Source organism: Eptesicus fuscus, chromosome 1, assembly GCF_027574615.1.
Source record: "Eptesicus fuscus isolate TK198812 chromosome 1, DD_ASM_mEF_20220401, whole genome shotgun sequence".
In the NCBI taxonomy this organism is placed as follows: Eukaryota; Metazoa; Chordata; class Mammalia; order Chiroptera; family Vespertilionidae; genus Eptesicus; species Eptesicus fuscus.
Genome location: NC_072473.1, coordinates 17,704,243 through 17,728,290, shown reverse-complemented (window position 1 = coordinate 17,728,290; position 24,048 = coordinate 17,704,243). Strand labels below are relative to the sequence as shown.

Genomic DNA, 24,048 nt, shown 5'->3' with positions numbered 1-24,048 from the left:
AATGTTAGTAGCATTCCCATTGATGTAAGGAATGAGACATACAGACATTGCAGTTTGCTAACAACTCTACTGTGGAAAACTGGACCAGAAGGCATAGCCACAGGTTAAGAACACAAAAATAGGTAAAACCTAGGAATATTTTTTTAAAATATATTTTATTGATTTTTTACAGAGAGGAAGGGAGAGGGATAGAGAGTTAGAAACATCGATGAGAGAGAAACATAGATCAGCTGCCTCCTGCACACCCCCTACTGGGGATGTGCCCCCAACCAAGGTACATGCCCTTGACCAGAATCTAACCTGGGACCTTTCAGTCCTCAGGCCGACGCTCTATCCACTGAGCTAAACCCGTTAGGGCTAGGAATATTTTTAAAAAATAGAAATCATTTGTCATAAACACGATAATCATTTTTAAAAATACAAAGGAAAAGACCACGGATTATTCAAATGAATATGTGACTGAAAACTAATAGACAATGATAGTAAAATCGTTATAGACGATAGTAAAATCAAGAGCCTTTCCTTACAATTCAATAATTAGCACACACATATATTTGTTATGAAAGAGAGTAAAAATGAATTTCACTACACTGTGCAATGTTAGATAAGATCAAATGATGTGGCTCTCACAGTTATTCAGATCGGCCTCTTCCCTGTACAAAACATCTTTTTTTAAGAGAAAGTTGTCAAAAGTCTCAGAAAATTGTCAAAATGAATAGAGATCCCATCATCACTATTCATTTTCTCTAACAGCTCAGAACTTTTCCTGGCCTGCTTAGATTGCGCTGCAGCTCCTCCACCTCACGCCACCCCTGGGATGCAGAGGCACTCTCTGCAAGGGTTGAATTTGAGAAACTATCCAGAGCTTGCAGCAAGCATGTCAAACTCACAGCCTGCGGGCCACATGTGGCCCACAAAGAATATTTTTGCGGCCCAGCCAATATAACGGTATGTAAGAAATGTTTTAATAAAAATTTCATAATTTAATTTTACAATATCCTGTTATACATGCTTATTAATAACGAACTACAATGTTCGCTAATGACTGATTACTATAATCATGTTGCATTCATTTCCCTTACACGCCTTATGCGCAGGAGCACCATTTCTCTACACTAATACTAGCAGCAAATATTTTTGCAGCCGATTGCCACGTCATTAGTCTTGGACTGACCTGTTTGGTGTGTGCAACAGGAAATATTTTGCTTTCGGAGAACAAGAAAAATAGATTTATTTGCATTACGCTTATTAATTTGTGCAGTATTCAGTGTCTGGTAAGTTAATGTTCAAGAAAAAAATATTAATTTTTATTAAAATGTTCTTTTATGTTGATTACTCATTTCAGTACTTTGTATTCAGCATGTCTCTATTGAAATAAACCTATGTTTCTATGAAAATTGAAGCTTTTGTTCTTTTGCGGCCCACATAAACTTAAACCTGGTTTATTTGGCCCATGTTTGGCATGGCCTTTGAGTTTGACATGCTTGGCTTACAGAGAGGTGATATTTACCAAGGAGCCTTTCATTTAAGAACCAAGAGACACCTGACAAACTGGCTATGAAGGGAGAAATTTGGGTACCACCCACACCATCAGACAGAGAGACCACAACATTGGGCTCCCAGGGTGCCTCAGGGCAGGAGGAGCTGAGGTGTGGTGGTTTACTTCCATCTCTGGCATCTGCAGTAGGTGAGATCACCAGTGAGAAGGCAGGCATCCAGTCTCTGCCACAAGTAAAGTAAGGGTACAGAGTAAAGTGAGAGGGAATCCCCTATCCCAAGAGACAGAAGGCCACACACTCCTGCCCTTCCTTCAGCCCTAGAAGGTTGCAGGCAGGGATGGCCTGATCCATTGCCCTCAGAATCTTCTTTCTGGAAATTCTGATAATTAATAGTATTCGACTAGGAGGTTGGCATCAAGTCAGGAGAAAAGATTCCAGCTCCATTTGGGAGTCTATGAAGGACCCTATGGGTATATGGTGGCCATAGCTCCCCTCCTCCATAGCAGGGAAGCATTGGGGAGCCCGGCACCTGCCATCAGCCCTGAGAGGCTCCAGGCAGGGGTGGCTGAAAGGGACACCCCTGACTTCCCTGGCTGGTGGCTCCAGGAGGTGAGGCGGACATTTGGTCAGGGTTTCAGCTTCAGGCCATGCGCTGCCCCTCCCCCATAGCAGAATAAGCCGCTAGGAGCCCAGCTCCTGCCATCAGCCCTGGGAGACCCCACTCAGGGATATCACCCAGAGCATTACGCTCCCAAGGTGGCCTGGGGCAGGAGGACCCGGACTTGTGACGCATTTACTTACATCTCTGACGATTGTAGTAGGTTAGAGACCACACGTAAGAAAGGACGCATCCGCATCCAGTCACCAGAGAGAGGAATCCACTCTCTGCCACGGTAAGGTAAGGATACGGAATAAAGTTTCAGGGAACCCCCTATCCCAAAGAGACACAAAGCCCCACAGTTCGGCCCCGCCATCAGCCCTGCAAGTTTCCAGGCAGGGATGATCCGATCCACTGCCCTCACAATTCCCCTTCTGGGATCTGAGAATTGGGCATTTGGCCTCAGCTCAGCAAAGAGGATTCCAGCTCGGCTCCATTTAGTTGCCTGTGAAGGACCCTTAGGAATATGGCGGCCGGAACTCCCCTCCCCCTACCTCACAGGAAGCGCCGGGGCACCCTATACTTTTCCAGGCAGGGATGATCCGATCCACTGCCTACACAATTCTCCTTTTGGGATCTGAGAATTAGGTGTTAGGCCTCAGCTCAGCAAAGAGGATTCCAGCTCGGCTCCATGTAGGAGTCTATTGAAGGGCTCTATGGGAATATGGCAGTGGGAACTCCCCTCCCCCTACCCCAGAGGAAGACCTGGTGAGCCCTATACTTTTCCAGGCAGGGATGATCCGATCCACTGCCCTCACAATTCCCCTTCTGGCATCTGAGAATTGGGCATTTGGCCTCAGCTCAGCAAAGAGGATTCCAGCTCGGCTCCATTTAGTTGTGAAGGGCTCTATGGGAATATGGCGGCGGGAACTCCCCTCCCCCTACCGCACAGGAAGCGCCGGGGCACCCTATTAGTTTCCAGGCAGGGATGATCCGATCCACTGCCTTCACCATTGTCCTTCTGGGATCTGAGAATTGGGCATTCGGCCTCAGCTCAGCAAAGAGGATTCCAGCTCGGCTCCATGTAGGAGTCTATGAAGGCCTCTATGGGAATATGGCGGCGAAACTCCCCTCCCCCTACCACACAGGAAGCGCCGGGGCACCCTATACTTTTCCAGGCAGGGATGATCCGATCCACTGCCTTCACAATTCTCCTTCTGGGATCTGAGAATTAGGTGTTAGGCCTCAGCTCAGCAAAGAGGATTCCAGCTCGGCTCCATTTGGAGTCTATTGAAGGACCCTTGGGAATATGACAGCCATAGCTCCTCTTCCTCGCTGCAGCACTGGGGAGCCCAGAGCCAGCCATCAGCCCTGAGAGACTCCAGGCTGGGGTGGCTGAAAGTGACACCTCTGACTTCCCTGGCTGGTGGCTCCAAGAGGTGAGGAGGCAATTTGGTTAGGGTTTCTGCCTCCAGCCATGCGCCGCCCCTCCCCCATACTTAGTAAGCCTCTCGGAGCCCAGCTCCTGCCATCAACCCTGGGAGATTCCACTCAGAGGTATCATCCACACTCTCAGACAGAGGGGCACCAGAGCATTATGCTCCCACGGTGGCCTGGGGCAGGAGGAACCAGATGTGTGACGCATTTACTTACATCTCTGGCAATTGTAGTAGGTTTGACCACACTTAAGAAAGGACGCATCCGCATCCAGTCACCAGAGGGAGGCCAGTCTCTGCTAAGGTAAGGTAAGGATACTGAATAAGCTTTGAGGGAACCCTCTATCTCATGACACACAACGTCCCACAGTCCTCCGCCATCAGCCCTATACGTTTCTGGGAAGGAACGGCACAATCAACTGCCTTTAGAATTCTCCTTGTGGAATCTCAGAGAGGTAGAAGTTCGGCCTCAGGTCTGCAAAGTGGGTTACAGCTCAGCTTCATTTGGGAGTCCATGAAGGACCCTATGGGAATATGGCAGCCAGAGCTCCTCTCCCCCACTTCAGAGGAAGCTCCAGGGAGCCCGACCCCGCCATCAGCCCTGAGAGACTCGAGGTAGGGGTGGCTTAAAATGGCACCCTTGACTTCGCTGGCTGGTGGCTCCAGGAAGTGAGGGTTTCTGCCTCGAGCCATGCTGCCCCTCCCTATGGCAGAATAATCTCCCCAAAGCCAGGCCTCTGCTGTCAACCCTGGGAGACCCCAGGCGGGGGGTGACTGAAAGTAGTTCACCCAACTTCCCCAGCTAGTTGCTCCAGGGGACAAGGAGGATTTTTATCAGAGCCTCCTGTCAGAATCTTTTTTTTTTTTTTAATCTTACCACTACACCTTATCCTGCTATACATGGGTACTTGGAAATGTTTTTCTTGCCACTCCATGAACGGACCCTATTTCCATGAGTAACACTATGTCCAGGATGCTGGTTGATAATAGAAATTGTTATCAATAATGTTTGTCAAGTGAATAAATCTGGGTTGATCCCATGACACAATTATGCTTTCTACCCTTGATTGCTTTTCAATATTGCTCAGTTGTCCTGTTGGCTTTCTCATTTCACCTGGTAGCTTTCCAAACCTTCAGTAGCTGGGATCTCCATCTATCCCCTAATTCTTTTTTTAAAATATATTTTATTGTTGATAGTATTAGAGATATCTCCCAATTCTCCCCTCCCCCCTCCCTCCACTCCTACCATCCCCTACCCACTCACCCCAGGTCTTCACTACCCTATTGTCCATGTCCATGGGCTATGCCTATAAGTATATAAATTATTCGGTTTATCTCTTCTCATCCCACCAACCCTGCATGGAGACCCCGCATGGAGGTATGTCAGTCTGTTCCATGTCTCCCTGCTTCCAGTCTTATTTTGTTAGTCAATTCATTTTGTTCATTAGATACCACAAATAAGTGAGATCATGTGATATTTGTCTTTCTCAGTTTTGCTTATTTCACTTAGCATAATATTTTCCAGGTCCATCCATGCAGTCCCAAAGGGTAAGAGATAATTCTTTTTTATAGCTGTGTAGTATTTCATAGTGTAAATGTCTCACTGCTTTTTATCAATTCATCTACTGATGGGCACTTGAGCTGTTTCCAAATCTTAGCTATTGTAAATAAGGCTGCTATGAGCATAGGGGTGCATATATTCTTTTTGATTTTTTTGGGGGGGGTTAGGATATATTACCAGAAGTGAGATCACTGGGTCAAATGGAAGTTCCATTTTTAATTTTTTTGTGAAAACTCCATACTGTTTTCCATAGTGGTTGCACCAATCTGCATTCCCACCAGCAGTGAATTAGTGTTCTTTTTTCTCCACATCCTCCCCAGCATTTGTTGTTTGTTGATTTTTTAATGATAGTCATTGTGACAGGTGTGAGGTGATACCTCATTGTGGTTTTAATTTGCATTTCTTTGATGATTAGTGACAGCATTTTTCATGTGTCTTTTGGCAGTTTGTATGTCCTCTTTGGAGAAATGTCTATTCAGGTCTTCTGCCCATTTTTTCATTGGATTGCTTGTCTTCCTTTTGTTAAGTTCTGTGAGTACTTTATAGATTTTGGATATTAACCCTTTATCAGATGTCTCATTGGCAAATATGTCCTCTCATGCAGTGGGTTCCCTTTTCATTTTGATGGTGGTTCCCTTTGCTGTGCATAAGCTTTATATTTTGATGTAGTCCCATTTCTTTCTCTTTAGTTTCCTTTGCTCTAGGAGATGTATCCATAAATATATTGCTACATGATATGCCTGAGATTTTACTGCCTGTGTTCTCCTCTTAAGATTTTTATAGTTTCATGAGAGGCCTAGTACACGAAATTTGTGCATGCGTAGAGTCCCTAGCTGCTGCCGGCCGAGGGTGCCTCCCTTTCCCCGGCCACCTGCCGCCACCACTGCCGCCGGCCCCAACCCCTGGTCAAACTCCAGGTCTAGGGGACAGTTTGCATATTAAGCTTTTATTATATAGGATGCCTTACATTTAAGTCTTTTATCTACCTTGAGGTTTTTTGTGTGTATGGTTTAGTTGGTGGTCTAGTTTCATCTTTTTGGATGTGTCTGTACAGTTTTCCCAGCACCACTTGTTGAAGAAGAGAGTGTCTTTACTCCATTGTATGTTCTTGCTTCCTTTGTCAAATATTGACTGTAATGGTATAGATCAATTTCTGGGGCCTCTGTTCTGATCCATTGGTCTATATGCCTGTTCTTGTGCCAGTACCAGGTTGTTTTAGTTATAATAGCTTTATAGTATAGTTTGATATCTGGTATTGTGATACCTCCTACTTTGTTCTTCTTTCTTAAGATTGCTGTCGCTATTTGGGGTCTTTTATGGTTCTATATAAATTTTTTGAGTATTCTTTTTCTGTGAATTATGTCATTGGTATTTTAATAGGGATTGCATTTAATATGTAGATTGCTTTTGGTAGTATGGGCATTTTAATGACCTTGATTCTTCCAATCCATGAACATGATATATGCTTTCTTTTGTTTATATCTTCCTCTATTCTATTTTCAGTGTCCTATAGTTTTGCAACTACAGGTCTTTTACCTCCTTGGTTAAGTTTATTTCTAAGAATCTTTTGTTGTTGTTGCAATGGTAAATGGGATTACTTTTTTAATTTCTCTTTCTGAGAGTTCATTATTGGTGTATAAAAATACCATTGATTTGTGGATATTAATTTTGTGTCCTACTACCTGGATACAATTTATTAAGTCTAGTAGTTTCCTGGTAGAGTCTTTAGGGTTTTCTATATCCAATATCATGTCATCTAAGAATAATGAGACTTTTACTTCCTCTTTTCCAATTTTAATGCCTTTTATCTCTTCTTGTCTGATTGATGTAGCTAGGACTTCAAGTATTATGTTGAGTAAGCATGGTGAAAGTGGACATCCTTGTCTTTTTCCTGTTCTTAAGGGAAATGCTTTTAGTTTTTGCTCATTGAGTATTATGTTGGCTGTAAGTTTATTATGTTGAAGTAGGATATCTCTATTCTCAATTTACTGAGATTTTTTTAATCAAAAAACAGTGCTGTATTTTTTCTAATGCTTTTTTGCATCTATAGATATGATCATGTGTTTTTTCTTTCAATTTGTTTATGTATCACATTTATTGATTTGCGAATATTGTAGCAGCCTTGCATCCTCAGAATAAATCCCTCTTGATCATGGTGTATGATCTTTTTAATATATTGCTTGACCTGATTAGCTAATATTTTTTTGAGGATTTTAGCATCTGTGTACATCAAGGATATGGGCCTGTAATTTTCTTTCTTTGTAGTATTTTTATCTGGTCTTGGACTTGGGATAATGCTGGACTTCATAAAAAGAGCTTGGAAGTGTTCCTTCCTCTTGAACTTTTTGGAATAGCTTGAGGAAGATAGGTGTTAGTTCCTCTTTGAATGTTTGGTAAAATTCACCTGCAAACCCATCCGGTCCAGGACTTTTGTTTGCTGGAAGTTTTTTAATTACTTACTGCTTCAATTTCATCAGTTGTTATTGGCCTACTCAGGTTTTCTGATTCTTCCTGATTGAATTTTGAAAAATTGTATGTTTCTAGGAATTTGTCCATTTCATCCAGGTTGTCCAGTTTGTTGGCATATAGTTCTTCATAGTATTTGCTTACAATCCTTTGTATTTCTGTGGTATCCATTGTTATATCACTTCTTTCATTTCTGATTTTATTTTTTTGGGTGCTCCCTCTTTGTTTCTTGATGTCTGGCTAGAAGTTCATCAATCTTGTTTATTGAAAGAACTAGCTCTTGGATTTATTGTTCTTTTGTACTATTTTTTTTTTTTTTGTCTCTGTGTCATTTATTTCAGCTCTGATCTTTATTATTTCCTTCCTTCTACTACCTCTGGGCATTTCTTTCTGTTCTCTTTCTAATTCATTTAATTGTAGGGTTAGACAGTTTATTAGTCCTTTTTCTTGCTTCTTAAGGTAGGTCTGTAGTGCTATGAACTTCCCTCTCAGGTTTGCTTTTACCATGTCCCATAGGTTTTGGGTGGTTGTGTGTTCATTTTCATTTGTTTCCAGGAATTTTTTAATTTCTTGCTTGATCTCATTGGTGATCAATTCATTGTTTAATAACATGCTATGTAGCCTTCAGGTATTTGAGTGTTTTTGAGTTTTTTTTATTGTAGTTGATTTCTAACTTTATGCAATTTTGATCTGAGAAGATGCTTGGTATTATATAAATACTCTTGAATTTGTATAGACTTGTTTTGTGCCCTAACATGTGGTCTATCTTTGAGAATGTTCCATGTGCACTGGAAAAGAATGTATACTCTGTTGCTTTCGGGTGAAGTGTTCTGTAAATATTGGTTAGATCCATCTAACCTAGTATGTCATTTAAGGCCTCTGTTTCCTTGTTAATTTTTTGTCTGGAAGATCTATCCAGTGATGTCAGTGGGGTGTTAAAGTCCCTTACTATGACTGTATTGCTGCCATTCTCTTCCATAAAGTCCATCAAGAGTTTTTTATGTACTTGGGTGCTTCTATATTGGTTGCATATATGTTTATAAGGGTTATATTTTCTTGTTGAAACATTTCCTTTAGTATTATGAAGTGGCCTTCTTTGTCACTTGTGGCCTTTGTTTTGAAGTTTATTTTGTCTGGTATGAGTATTGCTACCCCAGCTTTTTTCTCCTTAATATTTGCATGGAATATATTTTTCCATCCCTTCACTCTCAGTCTGTGTGTATCTTTTGTTCTAAGGTTTGTTTCTTGCAGACAGCATATACACTGAGTGGCCAGATTATTATGCTCTCAGAATGCATAATAATGTGGCCACTCAGTATGTGTGTGTGTGTGTGGTGGCCCATATATATATATGGGCCCAGCACATGAATTTGTGCATGGGTGGCGTCCGGACAGCCTGGCCAGGGGGAGGGGACATGGGCGGTTGGCCGGCCTGCCTGCTGGACGAACTCCTGGTCGAGGGGACAATTTGCATATTAGCCTTTTATTATATAGGATATACACTGAGTGGCCAAATTGTTATGTGTTCAGAGATCATAATAATCTGGCCACTCAGTGTAAATGGGTCATGTTTTCTTATTCATTCAATCACCCTATATCTTTTAATTAATTTCCATTTAAGGTTATTATTGATAGGTATTTATTTATTGCCATTTTTATTTTCTTTATGCCTATGATTTTCTCTCCCTTCTTTTCTTCTTCTTAAAGCAATCCCTTTAACTTTTCTTGCTTTGCTGGTTTGGTGATATTATTCTCCTTTAACTCTTTTTTTTTTTTTCTCTGCAAAGTTTTTATTTTACCTTCAATTTTAAATGATAGCCTGGCTGGATACAGTAGTCTTGAATTTAGGCCCTTGCTTTTTATTACTTTGAGTACTTCATGCCACTCCCTTCTGGCCTGAATTGTTTCTATTGAGAAGTCAGTTGACATTCTAATGAGAACTCCTTTGTAGATAATTTTCTGTCCCTCTCATTACCTTTAAGATTCTTTCTTTGTCTTTAACATTTGCCATTTTAATTATGATGTGTCTAGGTTTGGGTCTCTTTGTGTTCATCTTGCTTGGGACTCTCTGTGCCTCCTGAACTTTTGTGACATTTTCCTTCACCAGGTTGGGGAAGCTTTCTGTCATTCTTTCTTTAAATAGGTTCTCTGTTCCTTGTTCATCCTCTTCCCCTTCTGGTATTCCCGTAATGCAGACATTGTTACATTTCATATTGTCCCAGAGCTCCCTTAAGCTATCTTCCTGCTTATAATTCTTTTTTCTATTTTCTGATGTGATTGAGTATTTATTTCTACCTTGTCTTCCAAATTGCTGATTCAATCTCCTGCTTCATCCAATCTTCTTTTAATCCTTTCCAATGTGTTCTTGATGTCAGACATATAATTTTCCATTTCTGTTTGGTTCTTGTTCATGGCCTCTATTTCCCAAGTTCCTCAAGCATCTTTATAATCATTGCTTTGAACTCTGTCTGATAGGTTGCTTGCCTCCATCTCATTTAGTTCTTTTTCTGGAGATTCCTTTTTTCTTTCTCTCATTTAGGGATTGTTTCTCTGTCTCCCCATTTTAGCTGTCTCTTTGTATTTGCTTCTAGGTATTAGATAGAACTGCTATGCCTCCCAGTCTTTGTGGGATGATCTTATATAGAAAGTGTCTTGAGGGATCTGGTGGTGTAGTATCTTTGTTCACTTCTGGGAATGCCCCTTGTGTGTGTTGTTTGGGCTCTCCTGTTGTAATTGGACTTGATTGTTGATGTCCCATTTGTGGGAGGGATCTCCCCTCTGATTTGCTGCTAGTGAGGTTCAACCCCAATGTCATAGTGCCAGCTGTTATACAGGTGTTCTGAGTCTACTATTTGTGGGCTCACTCGATTTTGCTCTGATGTTGTTGAATCTTGTCCCTTGGTGTATATATCCTGGGCCTCCTGGGAGCTTCTCTAGTGCAGTTGAATGTGAGTCACTGCCCCTTTCTGACCCTGGGCAACCTGATTGAGGTCTGAGAGGTTGAATCTCCTCATAGAACAGTGGTCGGGGACTTCTTAGCCCCGACCAGGGAGGCTAGGTCTGCCTTGAGTCTCATACGTTGATTTACCTTGTTCTGAGCTGTTCTCCTTTCCCACATGGAGCTGGGTTCACAGGTGTCAGCTGCAGGAGCTTTGGGTTCCACTGGCTTTTACCTTACTGAGCAGTCTGGAATGATGTCTGCAGTAGGGATCCAAACTGCTGTTTCTCTCCTGTCAGGATCTTGATATCAGCCTTGGGAGACTCCTGCCATGTCAATAAGACCCATATGACTCGTCACTTCACCTTTTGGTGGGGGTGGGTATGTGGGGGAGATGGGTGCATAAATGCCGTGGTCTAATGCTAAACAATTCAGGTTAGCAGAGGGAGGAGTCCTAGGGGTGACTTTGAGTTCAGTTCAGAACCTAGAGCAATGACTGAAGTGAATTCCTCTTTTAGGGAAATAGAACCCCACAGGGCAGAACACCTAGTATAAGCCCTGGTGTCGCCTCAGCAGGGCTTCCAGGGTAAGATGCCCCTGACTTTATCCTCAGTAGTCACAGGGAGACAAGGATCCAATTAAAAGGAGTTACTCAGGCCCTTCTAGATGTTAAAGTGAGGACCGAGGGGGGTACATAGTGTCAGGCTCTTCCTCTGTGTTTAGCCCTGGATATATTTCATTCTTACCTTTCCCCTTCCCCCATATTCCGGAATATCAGGTGCATGAGAGCCTTGGTCTGATTGCTCTAAGCCTCAAGCTTGAAGAAGGGAGGATACCAGGCAATCAAGGGAAGGAGCCACATAAGCAACCTAAGGATTGAGGGGACCACTCATCAAAGAACAGAAGGTATTTCATATAGCCCTATATGCGATATCATCCCTGGTGGGGTCCCCAGGGAAGATATGTAAAACTGAGGCCTTCCTAAACTCCTCCTCTGGACTTTCAGGAATATGGTAGCCTTAGTCCAAAGGGATATGTCTAAGATCAGCTGAGGGAGCAGTCCAAGGCCCTGCAAAAATCCAAGGTGAATATTCTGAGTGAAGAGTGAGAACTCTAATCCAGAACAGAGAGGGTCACACAGAGCTCTGTGATTACTGTCATCCCAGGGTATCCCCAGACAGGTGTGCTCAGAAGAGGTTCCTCCTCAGTTCTTCATCCATGGTATCAGGGAGGTAAGGGCTTTGGAAAGAGGGGATCAAAGCACCACAGATCCTGCCAGAAGTGGAGGTAATGGCCCTGACTGTGAACTAAAAAAAACACCTGCTCCTCAAGAATAGGAGAGGCTACACAGCGTCTGGAATTGTCAGACCCTGTATTAGCTCCATTAAGATGTAGGTAGGGATGGAAAGTTGCAGCCTAAGGCAAACTCCAGTTACCCTTACAGAGTCCTGCCAGGAAAGGCAGCTCAGAGAAGAGGAGTCTCTCAGGTTCCAAGAACAGTGCTCTCAAGTTAACCTGCAGAGATAGCTGTCAATAAAGTTTCAGGTGGTATCTTCCTGCTAAGGGTATCACACCATTTCATCTTCTTTCCTCCAGGTCACCTTCTTTCCCACACTCTTGCTTTCTGTCCCTGACTAGAGTCATCATGCCTCGGGGACAGAAGAGTAAGCTTCGTGCCCGTGAGAAACGCCGCCAGGCCCGAGAAGAGAGTAAGGATGCAGTGAGTGCTCAGGCCACTGTTCCAGAGGAAGAAGAGTCCCCTTCTTCCCCACCTCCTGGTGTCAAAGATGATTCTCAGAGTTCATCTGCCAGTGGAACACCCAGTGATCCTCAAGTGCTTGGGGAAGTCCACTCCACCACTGCTAGTGCTGAGGCTGCTTCAAGCACAAGATTTACTGAAGATGCCAACAATCAATTGGAGGATGCGCTAAATGCCTTACATGCCAATGATATCGCTGAGTACTGGTACGGAGGCCCTCTGGATGAAAAGGTGGTTGTCTTGGTGCACTACCTGCTGTACAAGTATCAAAGAAAGGAGCCCATTACCAAGGTAGATATGCTAAGAAATGTAATCCAGGTTTACAAGCATAACTTCCATGAGATCTTCAGGAGAGCTTCTGAGCACTTGGAGCTGGTTTTTGGCCTTGATGTGAAGGAAATGGATCCCAACAGAAATACCTATGTTCTCATCAACAAACTGGAACTAAGCTGTGATTCGAGAGAACACAGAGGTGTGCCCAAGACAGGTGTGCTGATGACAATCTTGGGCGTGATCTTCATGAAAGGCAACTGTGCCACTGAAGAGGAAGTCTGGAAAGTGCTGAATATGATGGGGTTACATGATGGGAGGAAGCACTTCATCTTTGGGGATCCCAAGAAGCTCATCACAGAAGATTTGGTGAAAGAAGATTACCTGGTGTACCGTCAGGTGCCTGACCGTGATCCTCCATGCTACGAGTTCCTGTGGGGTCCAAGAGCCCACTCTGAAACCACCAAGATGAAAGTCCTGGAGTTTGTGGCCAAGGTTAATCATACTTCTCCCAGTGCCTTCCCACGCCATTATGAAGAGGCTTTGAGAGATGAGAAAGAGAGAGCCCAAGCCAGATCTACAGCCAGGGCTCGAATTGCTGCCATGGCCAGTGCACGCTCCAAGGCCATTGCCAGCAGCCTTTCCTCCCCCAAGTAAATGCTGAGGAAGATTATTTACCATGTGTTTGAGAATAGCTAATGTTCTCATTAGTGGAAGGTTGGGGGTCAGTTTAGAGAAGTTTATGGCATGTTTATGTTTCCTGTTCTATGTAATAATTTGCATATTTGTCTAAATGTTGCGCCTTTTAATAGAAAGTTTAACTAACTTCTGAATCTGAGTTAATGACTGATCTAAGTCACACATTTACTGATGTTTATAAGTTTTAAGAGTATGAGGTTTACTATTTTAGCATGTCAACTAATTAAAAATAAATTTTAACAAAATGGAAAATTATTAAATCAGTTTCTCATTTGGGAATGAATATTACAATTTCGAATTTTCTCAGTAGTTCAGGCATCTAATAATTTAGCCTAATAAATTTATATTTTAAAATTGCAAAAAAATAGTTGTGCTATTTTAAGAACAAATGTGGAAATTTTCTGTTTAGTTATTTGAAACAAGATAACAGTAGTGTATTGACTGGGCATGTTCTTGGAAATGTGAAAGAACTCAGCATTAAAATAGTTGGGATAAAGAAGCACCGAAATAAATTAAAAGATAAGTTTTTGCATTCTCTTACCACTTTTAGTCTGTTGTTCTGTAATATGAAGATATATATTTTTGGATGTGCTTAGATTATTTAAGAATGTTGACTTAATAAATTTATTAATGTTGACTTAATAAATTTTTGGATGTGCTTAGATTATTTAAGAATGTTGACTTAATAAATTTCATCATAATAAATTAGATCTCTTGCACACGGTGTCATTTATTTCTCACATTCCTTGAGCATCTTCTCTTTAGTAGGCTTCTTACTACTTCTGAGTATGTCAGTATCAACAAGACCTCCCGTGCCCAAACTATGTTAGCGTCTAGGAGCAGCTGTCATGTCAGGAAGATGGTGAGATACACCCTAAGACCTAAGGACAAGTCCAGAGAAAGAGAGAGGGCATGAGAGGCTCTAGCTGTGAACAGTCACATGTAAATGTCCTGAGGCAAGCGGGTTTGGGGCCTTGGGAAACTTTTGGTGTGAGTCACTTTTATGTTAAAAATTGTAACTAAAAAAATGATAATAATGATAAAATTAAACTTAAAATAAATTACGTTCAGCTGGGTAGTGGGTCAGATGAGGAGGCTGTGGAATAGGTAGACAATGGCCAGTCCCTCCAAAAGTGAGTCCAGAGTGGAGAGACTAAAGCCTGCAATGGTAAATTTCTAGCAGTCACTTTAAGACATAAATTAACCAACGAGAAATTTCTATCTGAGGCAGGAATGGGATGTGCCTTGTTTTTTTTTGTCCCAGTGCAGATGGAAGTCCACAAACTATGCATTATATATACATCTCCTCCACAGAACCTTAGAGAAGCAATGGTGATACTGCTTTAACATGTGATGCTCAGAAGCCACCCTGCTTGCTGTAAAATAAGCTCACTGTGTATAGGGTGTTTAAATTAGGTTATCTTGGGTATAAATTGGCAAACTGAAAGTGAGGGATAGATGTTTTGATGAGAGCGAACCAGTTAGCGCTTGACTCATTTTACAGAAGCCTTGTATGTATCCACTGGGAAGTTTTTCTTAATTGCTTATAAACTATTCTAAAATGTTCCTTAGCAAGTTACTTAATTAATTTACTTGATAAGAAGCATTTTGGCTGTGTTGGTATGGATGTCCTACAGGGCTGTATGTTGTCTGATATCTTTAAGGATAAAAATACAATAAAAAATTCCAAGATGTGAGATTGGTGGTGTTTGAGATCAGAATTATAATACTACTAATTGCTAATTATCAAAGGCCCAGTACATACCAGTCACTGGACCAGGTGCCTTACATAAATTAATTATATTCCAGCAGTCCAAGTTGACAAGGTAAGGTAAACATGAGCCAGAGGGCAAGGTAAACATGCGTTAAACCCATTTCGGATGAAGAACCTGAGGCTCATATAGCTTAGCAGTTTTCATGAGTTCACATTGCTCCTAAGAGACTAGCCTGAAAAGAAAGACCTAGTCTGATACTTCCAGAACCCACAATGCTCCACTACTCCCAGCCTAAGGTGGACTTGGTGTATCAATTTATTTCTCTTCTCCCTACTCCACAATGTTTCTCAGGCAATGAAAAGAAGGAACTTAATTGGCTAAGTACTAAGAGCAAGACTAAAGAATGAAGGTATACCCTGGATGGTGTTTCTCAGTGGTTAGAGCATCTGCCTGTCAATTCCTGGTCAAGGGCTCTTACCTGGGTTGCAGGTTCTTTCCCCAGCCCCAGTCAGGTGTGTGCAGGAGGCAACCAATCCATGTGTCTCTCTCTCTTTCTTCTCCCTCTCCACACTCTCTGAAAATGGAAGAAAAAATACCCTTGGGTGAGAATTAACAACAACAAAAAGTATGAAGGTGAAAATGAGAATGAAGCACAATGTAGGGATTGTCTGTGGTTCATTTACCCAGAGTCCTCCTGCTCCACCCCACTCCCCAGCTCCTTGAGAGCTGACTCTGCCCTGGGCCCAGCACAAGTGCCCAGTCCCAGCCCTTTCCTGCATTATAGCACCCTTCCCCTGGGTCTTCCCCAGTGTGCCCCTGTCCAGGCTGGAACTTGTCCTGCCATCCAGCTCTTCTCCACATCCTCCCCTGCAGGCAGCACCCTGCTCCCCTGAACACAGCCCATGTCCCCTGCCTCCCCAGCCTAGAGCATCCCAACTCCCTGCAGATTCCCTCCTTCTCTGCGGACCCCTCAGATAGAAGCAGCCCTTTCCATGCAATTACTTCAGATGGGGAAGTTCACACACCTCTCCTCAGCCCCTCTGGCTGCCTCCACCAATCTCAAAGTTTTTTAGCCAGATCAGCTGGTAGGTAGACTCTGATTTGGCATGAAATCTGCAGGGCCTTGATTTATAACCCTGAGGCTAAAGAGGACTTTTTGAAACCACAATAATTGCAGGAGAATATCTTTTACTTTTTTAAAATTACAGTTTACATTCAATATTATTTTCTGTTAGGTTCAGGTATATAGCAGAATTGTTAGACAATCATATACTTCACAAAGTTCTCCCCCTGATATTGCCAGTCCCACCTGGCACCATACATAGTTATTACAATATTACTGACTATATTTCCTGCAGAAGAGTTTTAAAGGGTGTCCTATCTGGGACAGGCCACTGAATCCGTAGTTTACATATACTACTTTATTTAAAGTTTATGGAGTAGGTGCAACTTGCTTTTGAACTTGAAATCAAATCAAACATGCAAGTCCTCAGATGTTTATGTCTGCAGGAACCTAATTTTTGTTTCTTGAGTTAAAATCGCTCTTTCCCTAATATAGAGCCTAGATCAACTTCTTTACCCCCTTTTGCATGGTGCATATGACCTTGTGCTATGCAGCCTTTCCTGCCAGCAGATCTTATCTAGAACCATCACAAAACATCACTGAGTTTCTAACAATGTTTGACCTTCAAAAGGATGTTGCAAGAGTTTCAATCAGTTCCTCCCATGTGGCTCACTGGGTCCTGGGCACATTTATCTATCTTTCCTCAGTGAATAGGATCTGTAACCGAGGGATATTGAGAGGAACCTTCTTTGCTAGGCTATAGTGCAGATATATACACATACCAGGGTTGCAAGTGCCTTTCTTCTTTGTATTTGCATTATTGAAATGGGACATGTAAGAAGATAGGGAAGGTAAAGGTGAAAAAGAAAAGAGATAAAGGAGGAGAAGGAAGACTTCAAAGACGAATTACTTTATAGAAGGATTTTTCAGTTTTTTTCTTTAAAAATAAAGAACCAGGTGTATTTTAGACATAATGCATCCCTTCAAGGTGAGTCAGGTTCTCTCAGTTTCCAATATTCTTAAGGCTACATATAAGTGTATACGGTGAAGAAAGTGATGTCCCATGGCATTAGGCAGTATGTTATTTCAGTAACAATAGGAATGATATCTAGTGGGTTCTTCCCAAAATGATTTTATTTCTATAGCTCTAAAAAATATGCTATTTTTGTTTGTGTGCTTTTGATTTAAAAATAGATGGTACATTATGTACAAGAGAAAGATAAAGGAAATGGAAAATTATTTTTTCTGTAGTAATGGAAATACATAGAGCCACGCCATTTCTAGAGCAAGAATGGAATACTATAGGAAAAATTTAAAAACAGATAAATACAGCAAGAAAATTTGTATCAGTCATAACAAAAAAAAATGCCATTCTATTAAAGAGAGATTTGAGGCTAATATGCCAATTGAAATAGCTGATATAAAAAAGATGAGGAGGCAGAAAGTTTAGAATTACTAGCCCCAGGGTAGAATTTGCAGGGACCACAGTCAATTCATTATAACATGCTCAATTTACTCATTTTTAAGAGAACATTTAGTCAAATGATTTAGGGACTATTTGACATCTGCAAAATCTCTTCATAGCACTACCTAGATTAATGTTATATTGAGTAACTGGGAGAAGACAATCTTGGGGACACATCTTAGCATTCTGCCAATAGTCTAAAGGTTAATCATTTTACTCCTAGAGAAACTCTTACAAATATGCCCAAAACATATACAGAAAAGTGTTTATAAAAAGGAACATTTTGGAAACAACCTTAATGTATATATTTATCAACAAGGTTATACATATACAAGTGTGATATTTTTATAAAATGTGAAAGGTGGAATTAAGCTACATGTTTCAACATGGATGAATCTCAAAAGTACACTGGACAAAACAGCCAGTTATAGCAGAATTTCTAAAGTATGATATCATACACAACAAATATTATCTGCAAAGTATATCACATATGTGTTAGAGATACCAAAGCAAAGAACTCCTATAAATCATTAATAAAAATCTAATACAGACTTCTAGTCAAGATGGAGGTATAGGTAAATGTAGTACTCCCATCTGCCCACAACCACATCAAAATTACAACTGAAGTACAGAACAACCATCATTCAGAGCTGCCTAAAATCTAGCTGAATGGAAGTCCTACCACTAAGGATTTAAAGAAGAACCCACATTGAGACTGGTAAGAGGGGTGGTGATGAGGAATGGGTTGGCCTCACAGCCATGTGTGGTGGATAAAATTCGGGAGGGATATCTTGGCTGCAAAGGTCCCCTGTGAGGAGAGAGGGGTCCCAGCACTTCACCAGCCTCCCCTCCCCCAGTCTATGATTCTAATGCCAGGAAGCAAAGTCCCCATAACTTCTGGCTGTAAAAACCAGCAGGGATTGAAGCTGAGGGAGACAGAGGACTGCTGGAGTCCCCGGCATTCCCATAAAGGGCCTGCACATGGACTTACTCAGACTTACTCCCTCTGAGCTCCAGCACTGGGGCAGCAGCTTGAAAGGCACCAGGAACATATGGGGAGGAACTGAATTGTCTGGCATCAGGAGAAGAGCTAGGGGGGGCAGCTTTCTGCCAAACAAAAGTGTTAGCAGAGGCCATTGCTCCTTTTTTTCTTTCTTTCTTTTTTTGTTTTGTTTGTTTGTTTGTTGTTGTTAATCCTCACTGGAGAATATTTTTTCCATTGATTTTTAGAGAGCGTGAAGGGAGGGAACAGAGAAACATCGATTGAGAGAGACACATTGATTGGTTGCCTCTTGCATGTGGGGTCAAACCTGCAACCCAGGCACATTGACCAGTTGATTCCATGACCCTTCAGTGCGAGGGCCAACACTCTATCCACTGAGCGACACCGGCCAGGGCCATTGCTCCTTTTCTAAACCCTACCTCAACAATGCCTGCAGGTTGGCCCCATATCTGAGTCTCCATCAACCTGGCTCAACTGTTCACCTCAACCTGGTGATTCCCTGGGACCCCACTGCATCCAACTTTCAGGCCCACCCAAGTTGTTTCCAGTGGCTAAACCCATGATCCATAAGAGGGAAGATTGATAAATTAGGTATCATTAAAATTAAATACATTTGCTCTGTTAATGATCCTGTTAAGAGGATGGAAAGACAAGATATCCAACAAAGAGCTAGTATCTAGACTATGTAAACAACTTTCAAAAGTCAACAGTAAAAACAATTGATCCAATCAGAAAATGGGCAAAAGATGTGAAATGACATTTCACTGAAGAGGACATATGGAAAGCAAGTAATCACATAAAAAGATGTTCAACCTCATTAGCCATAAGGCAAATGCAAGTTAAAGCTACAATGAGATATCACTACATAACTATCATAATGGATAAAATAAAAAAAATAATGAAAATGCCAAATGCTATTCATGATGTGGAGAAACTACTAGTAGATCACTCATCCATTGCTGCTGAGGATGTAAAATGGTACAGCCATTCTGGAAAATGTTTTGACAGCATCTTATAAAACTAAGCACACAATTACTGTACAATTCAGCAATTGCACTCTTGAGAATATATCCCAGATAAATGAAAACTTGTGTTTACACAAATACTGTACACTAATTGTGCATAGCAGCTTTAGTTGTAATAACCAAAAGCTAGAAACAATGCAGATGTCCCTCAGTGAGTGAATGGCTAAACAATTAGTAGTACATCCATATCATGGAATACTATTCAGGAATAAAAAATAATTAAATATTGATGCACAAACTACTGGATGGTGTCCAGGGAATTATGCTGATTGACAAAAGCCAGTTCCCAAAAGATTACAAACTGTATTATTCATTCTATTTATATAGCATACTTTAAATGACAAGATTATAGAAATGGACATGAGACCAGTGGTTTCCATGACACAGGGGCAGGGGGGTGACAGATACACTATGCTATATAAGGGATCCTTGTGGTGATGGAATTAGTCTGTATTTTGACTGTATTAATTTCAATATCCTGTTTGATACATAATAGTAATGTTTTACAAGTGTTGTCATTGGGGGAAACTGCATAAAGGGTACACAGGATCTTTCTGTATTGTTTCTTATAACTTCATATAAACCCATAATTATGTACAAATAAACATTTTATTTTTTAATAAAATAGTGTAATTAATGGTTAAAATTATAGGCTGTAGAGCAGACTACCTGGGTTTAAATATGTTTTTTATTAATCCTCACCAGAGGATATCTTTTCAGTGCTTTTTCAGAAAGAATGGAAGGGAGCGAAGTAAGGAGGAAAGAGAGAGAGAAGAACATACATGCGAGAGAGACATTGGTTGCCGGTGAGCAAACCGAGGTAAGTGCCCTTGACCCAGAATCAAATCTATAACCCTTCAGTGCATGGGCCGATGCTCTTAACCACTGAACATATTGGCCAGGGCTCGGTTCAAATCTTGAATCTATGTCCTGTCATCTGCTATAAGTTTACTTATACTCCCTGTACCGTAAATTCATGTTTAAAATAGGAATAATAATAGAATTTACCTTATAAGGAGTTACTAACCGGTTTAAATAAATTCCTGTAAAGTACATAAAACAGTGCTTTCCACAGATTTATGCTCAATAAATGTTAGCCTTATTTACTATGATGATTATGGTTGTACGTATGTCCATGCTTATGAAAAATGTAAACTTTGCATGGGATGCGTATATATCAACTGCAATTTAAGGGCTATTTTAGGAGCTAGAAATGGGAATGAGATGAAAGGTAAAACTTCATCTGTGCGTATTTTAAATCTCTAAGAAATAGCAGTGAAGCAAATATTGCAAGTATTCAGTAGAAAAGTTGGGTTTTAATTATTCTTTATCTTGTTATATGGTTATATTATTTATAAATTTCTATTTTAGTATTAAAAGCAGGTAAATATATTTTATCTCTGTCATATATTTATATTATGTATATATTGTAAATTACTTTATTATTGCTTTAGAAGGAAATTGTAGTTTTCTTATATTTGCTTTACAAGGACATTTTCAAGTAATTTAGAAATAACACATTTTCTAATGAACTCATTGCATAAGTATGTCTTCAACATTTTTTTTTACACACCAGAAAACCATTTCAACATTTTTTAGAAATAAACTCTTTTTAGTGCATTCTCTTGATTTTCAATTACTTTATAACACAGAGTACCCTAAACAAAATTTTACTTTTTATTAATGACAAGAAAATTTTATGAAATTAATTTATTTTTTGTGCTAGAATTTATTAATATTTCCTGGCATAATTAATTTTTTCTAAAGAATATAAATTACTCTCTGAATTCCCTCAATTGTGATGTTTTTGACACAGTTGTTGCCCTCTCCAGGTTCTCCAATCTTGTCAACTGTCACTCTCAGTTGGAGGCATCTCTCATTTCTCTTTCATCCACACCTATAATGTTCTCCTTTGTATAGCAAGTTATTAAAGTTGATAAAAAAACTAAACAGATCAGCAATCCTATTTAATATCTTAGACATCATTCAAAGTTAATGGCCTCACTGTCTCTGCAAATATCTCCCCACCCCCCTGCCTGATCCCCCAGAAAAGTGTTTCATAAGATTCTCTCACCTCTTAGACTTTGATGTCACTAACGACCATGTTTGTGTTCCTGATCAATATTATGAAAATTTGTTGCAACTATTTGTTAAAATATATTTTAGTCTTTTAATGTTTATTCTTTTCAGTTAATTGGATCAGAACTCAAACCTTAGATGAATAATAATCTACTTATATTAGCCCAAATATAATACGTTCATATATCAATATCAATAATCGTACTTATTGATCAATTCACTTGTTCAAACCATATTTATGGAGTGTCTACTAAAGGCAAGGTATTTTTTTTTAGATACTGAATGTACAGAAATGATTGACATACAATCATTGTAATCCCTGAAATACATATGTTTACCATTTTGGACATTAAGTATTATAAAATTTGATCATTTTAAACTGATAATTTAAAAAGTGGGAAATTAGCATTATATTTATTGTTTGATTTAAAATGCTGAAATTGTTACCACATATCTCATTAAAACTAAGGAAGTTAATTTTAGATAATATATTCTGACTAACTCAGAATACTGTAGAGAAGTACTAAGTAAGAGAAATCTATTAAAAATCTAACTATACATAATCTATCACCTTAGTTACAGGACTCTCTTTTGCTTAATAAGTAGTGCAAAGAAGTAAGATTTATAAATCTGCTTATCCATGCAATCTTGTAAATCATATATGTTACAGGAAATATTATTTGTTTACTTACCTTTAGAAATGTTCATTGATCACTTAGCATATAAAATGATCCACTGGCCTTGTAGTCATTTGATCCACCACTATTTCTATCTAAATATGTCTTTTCTCTCTGTCTCTTCCTCCCTTCCTCTCTACCCCCCTCTCTCTTTTTCATATATAACTTTTTTTGCAGTTCTGAAAACCTCACTCATGAGTCCATTTACATTAGACTTGCAAATTACAAATAAAGCATACAACTGTAGATTTCTATTCAAAACTGATGAGAAAGATTTGTACTTACACACTCTATTATTCAGTTTGGGCTGCTATAACAAAAATACCATAAACAGGTTGTCTTAACCAATAAACAGTTATTTCCCATAGCTTGGAGGATGGAAATCTGTGACTGAGGAGCCAGCATGGTAAGGTTCTGGTGAGATTCCTCTTCCAGGTTGCAGACTGCCTACTCCTTAGACTTTTTACATCATAACAAAGACTTTTGTATTAATATATGAGTCATTGGAAGTTTTTAAGTATAAAAGTAGAATGGTTCATTTGAATTCTACATAACTTACTTAGAAAGTAGAGTGGGGAATGGATTTAAAAAGCACGACATTAGAAGAAAAGATAATTTTGAGGACTAAATCCAGGACAGAGTTGATGAGGATCTCACTAGAACAACAGTCGGTGACTATGAAAGGGTGGATGCCAGAAATATTTGGGCAATGATATTAACACAACTTGGTGATTAGTAAGGAGTAAAAGAGACAAAGTAGTTGTTTAGGTTATCCATTATCACATAGCATATTGGCCCAAAACTTAGCAGCTAGAAACAACAGTAAACATTCATTATCTCATACTAGAGGCCTGGTACATGGATTCATGCACCGGTTGGCTCCCTCGGCCTGGCCTGCATCCTCTCGCAATCTGGGACCCCTCAGGGGATGTCGGATAGCCAGTTTCTGCCCAATCCCTGCAGGCCCGATCCAGACAGGAGGGAGCCCGATCCTGTGCATTGAGCATCTGTCCCCTGGTGGTCAGTGTGCATCATAGCGACTGGTCAACCAGTTGTTCAGTCATTTGGTCACTTAGGCTTTTATATATATAGATAGTTTCTGTGGGTCAGGATTCTGGATCAGCTTACCTAGGTGGTTCAGGCTCTGGAATTCACTTCTGCAGTTGTAGTCACGATGCCAGCCTGTGTTGCATGTCAACTGGTTTGATTGTGTTTAAAGTATCTGCTTCTAAGATAGCTCACTCACCTGGCTATTGGCAAGAGATCTGTTTCTAGATGGTTCTGGCAGGAGGACTCACCTCCTTGCCAATGAAAATCTCCGTAGGGTCACTTGAGTGTCCTTAGGAAACAGCAGCTGCCTTTCCCTACAACCAGCTATCCAGGGCAAAGGAAAAGATATAAGCTGAAAATCTAGCTTTGAAGTCAAATACAATCTTTATGCAATATCCTATTGGTTACATAGGTGGGAAATGACTACACATGGGTATCCATAGCATGAGGCAAGACTAATAGCAGATACAGTGGTAAATAATAGAGCCCACATTCTTGTCTTTGGTGTTTAGTTAGATTATGGTGTCATCTATATAATAAACAATAAAAAGGAGCAAGTTATTGTGGTTTGTTTGTTTGGGGTCCATGTGTGTGTCTGTGTCTATGTGTGTCTGTGTTCAGAAAGTAGAAGGTAATGAGTTCAGATTTGGAAATTATCCAGCAAATGCTAAGTAATATGCTTTGGGAGTGCAATAATATGTTTAGTGATGAAGAAATAGATTTAAGAACCACCAGCATTTTTAAA

General features: G+C 40.4%; 2 protein-coding genes across 2 annotated transcripts in view; one reads left to right on the top strand and one right to left on the bottom strand.

Moving 5' to 3' along the window:
* LOC103298424 (histone-lysine N-methyltransferase, H3 lysine-36 specific-like) overlaps nucleotides 1-23,516 on the bottom strand; it is a 32,857-nt gene extending 9,341 nt beyond the window's left edge. The window contains exon 1 of the mRNA XM_054715053.1: nucleotides 23,500-23,516. The gene's annotated coding sequence lies outside the window, so the exon portion shown is untranslated. The remainder of the gene's footprint in view (nucleotides 1-23,499) is intronic.
* Nucleotides 12,144-13,184, top strand: LOC103298423 (melanoma-associated antigen B10). The gene has a single exon (XM_008155203.2). The coding sequence runs from the start codon at nucleotides 12,144-12,146 to the stop codon at nucleotides 13,182-13,184; it is 1,041 nt and encodes a 346-aa protein (XP_008153425.2).
* Nucleotides 23,517-24,048: the final 532 nt, after the last annotated feature.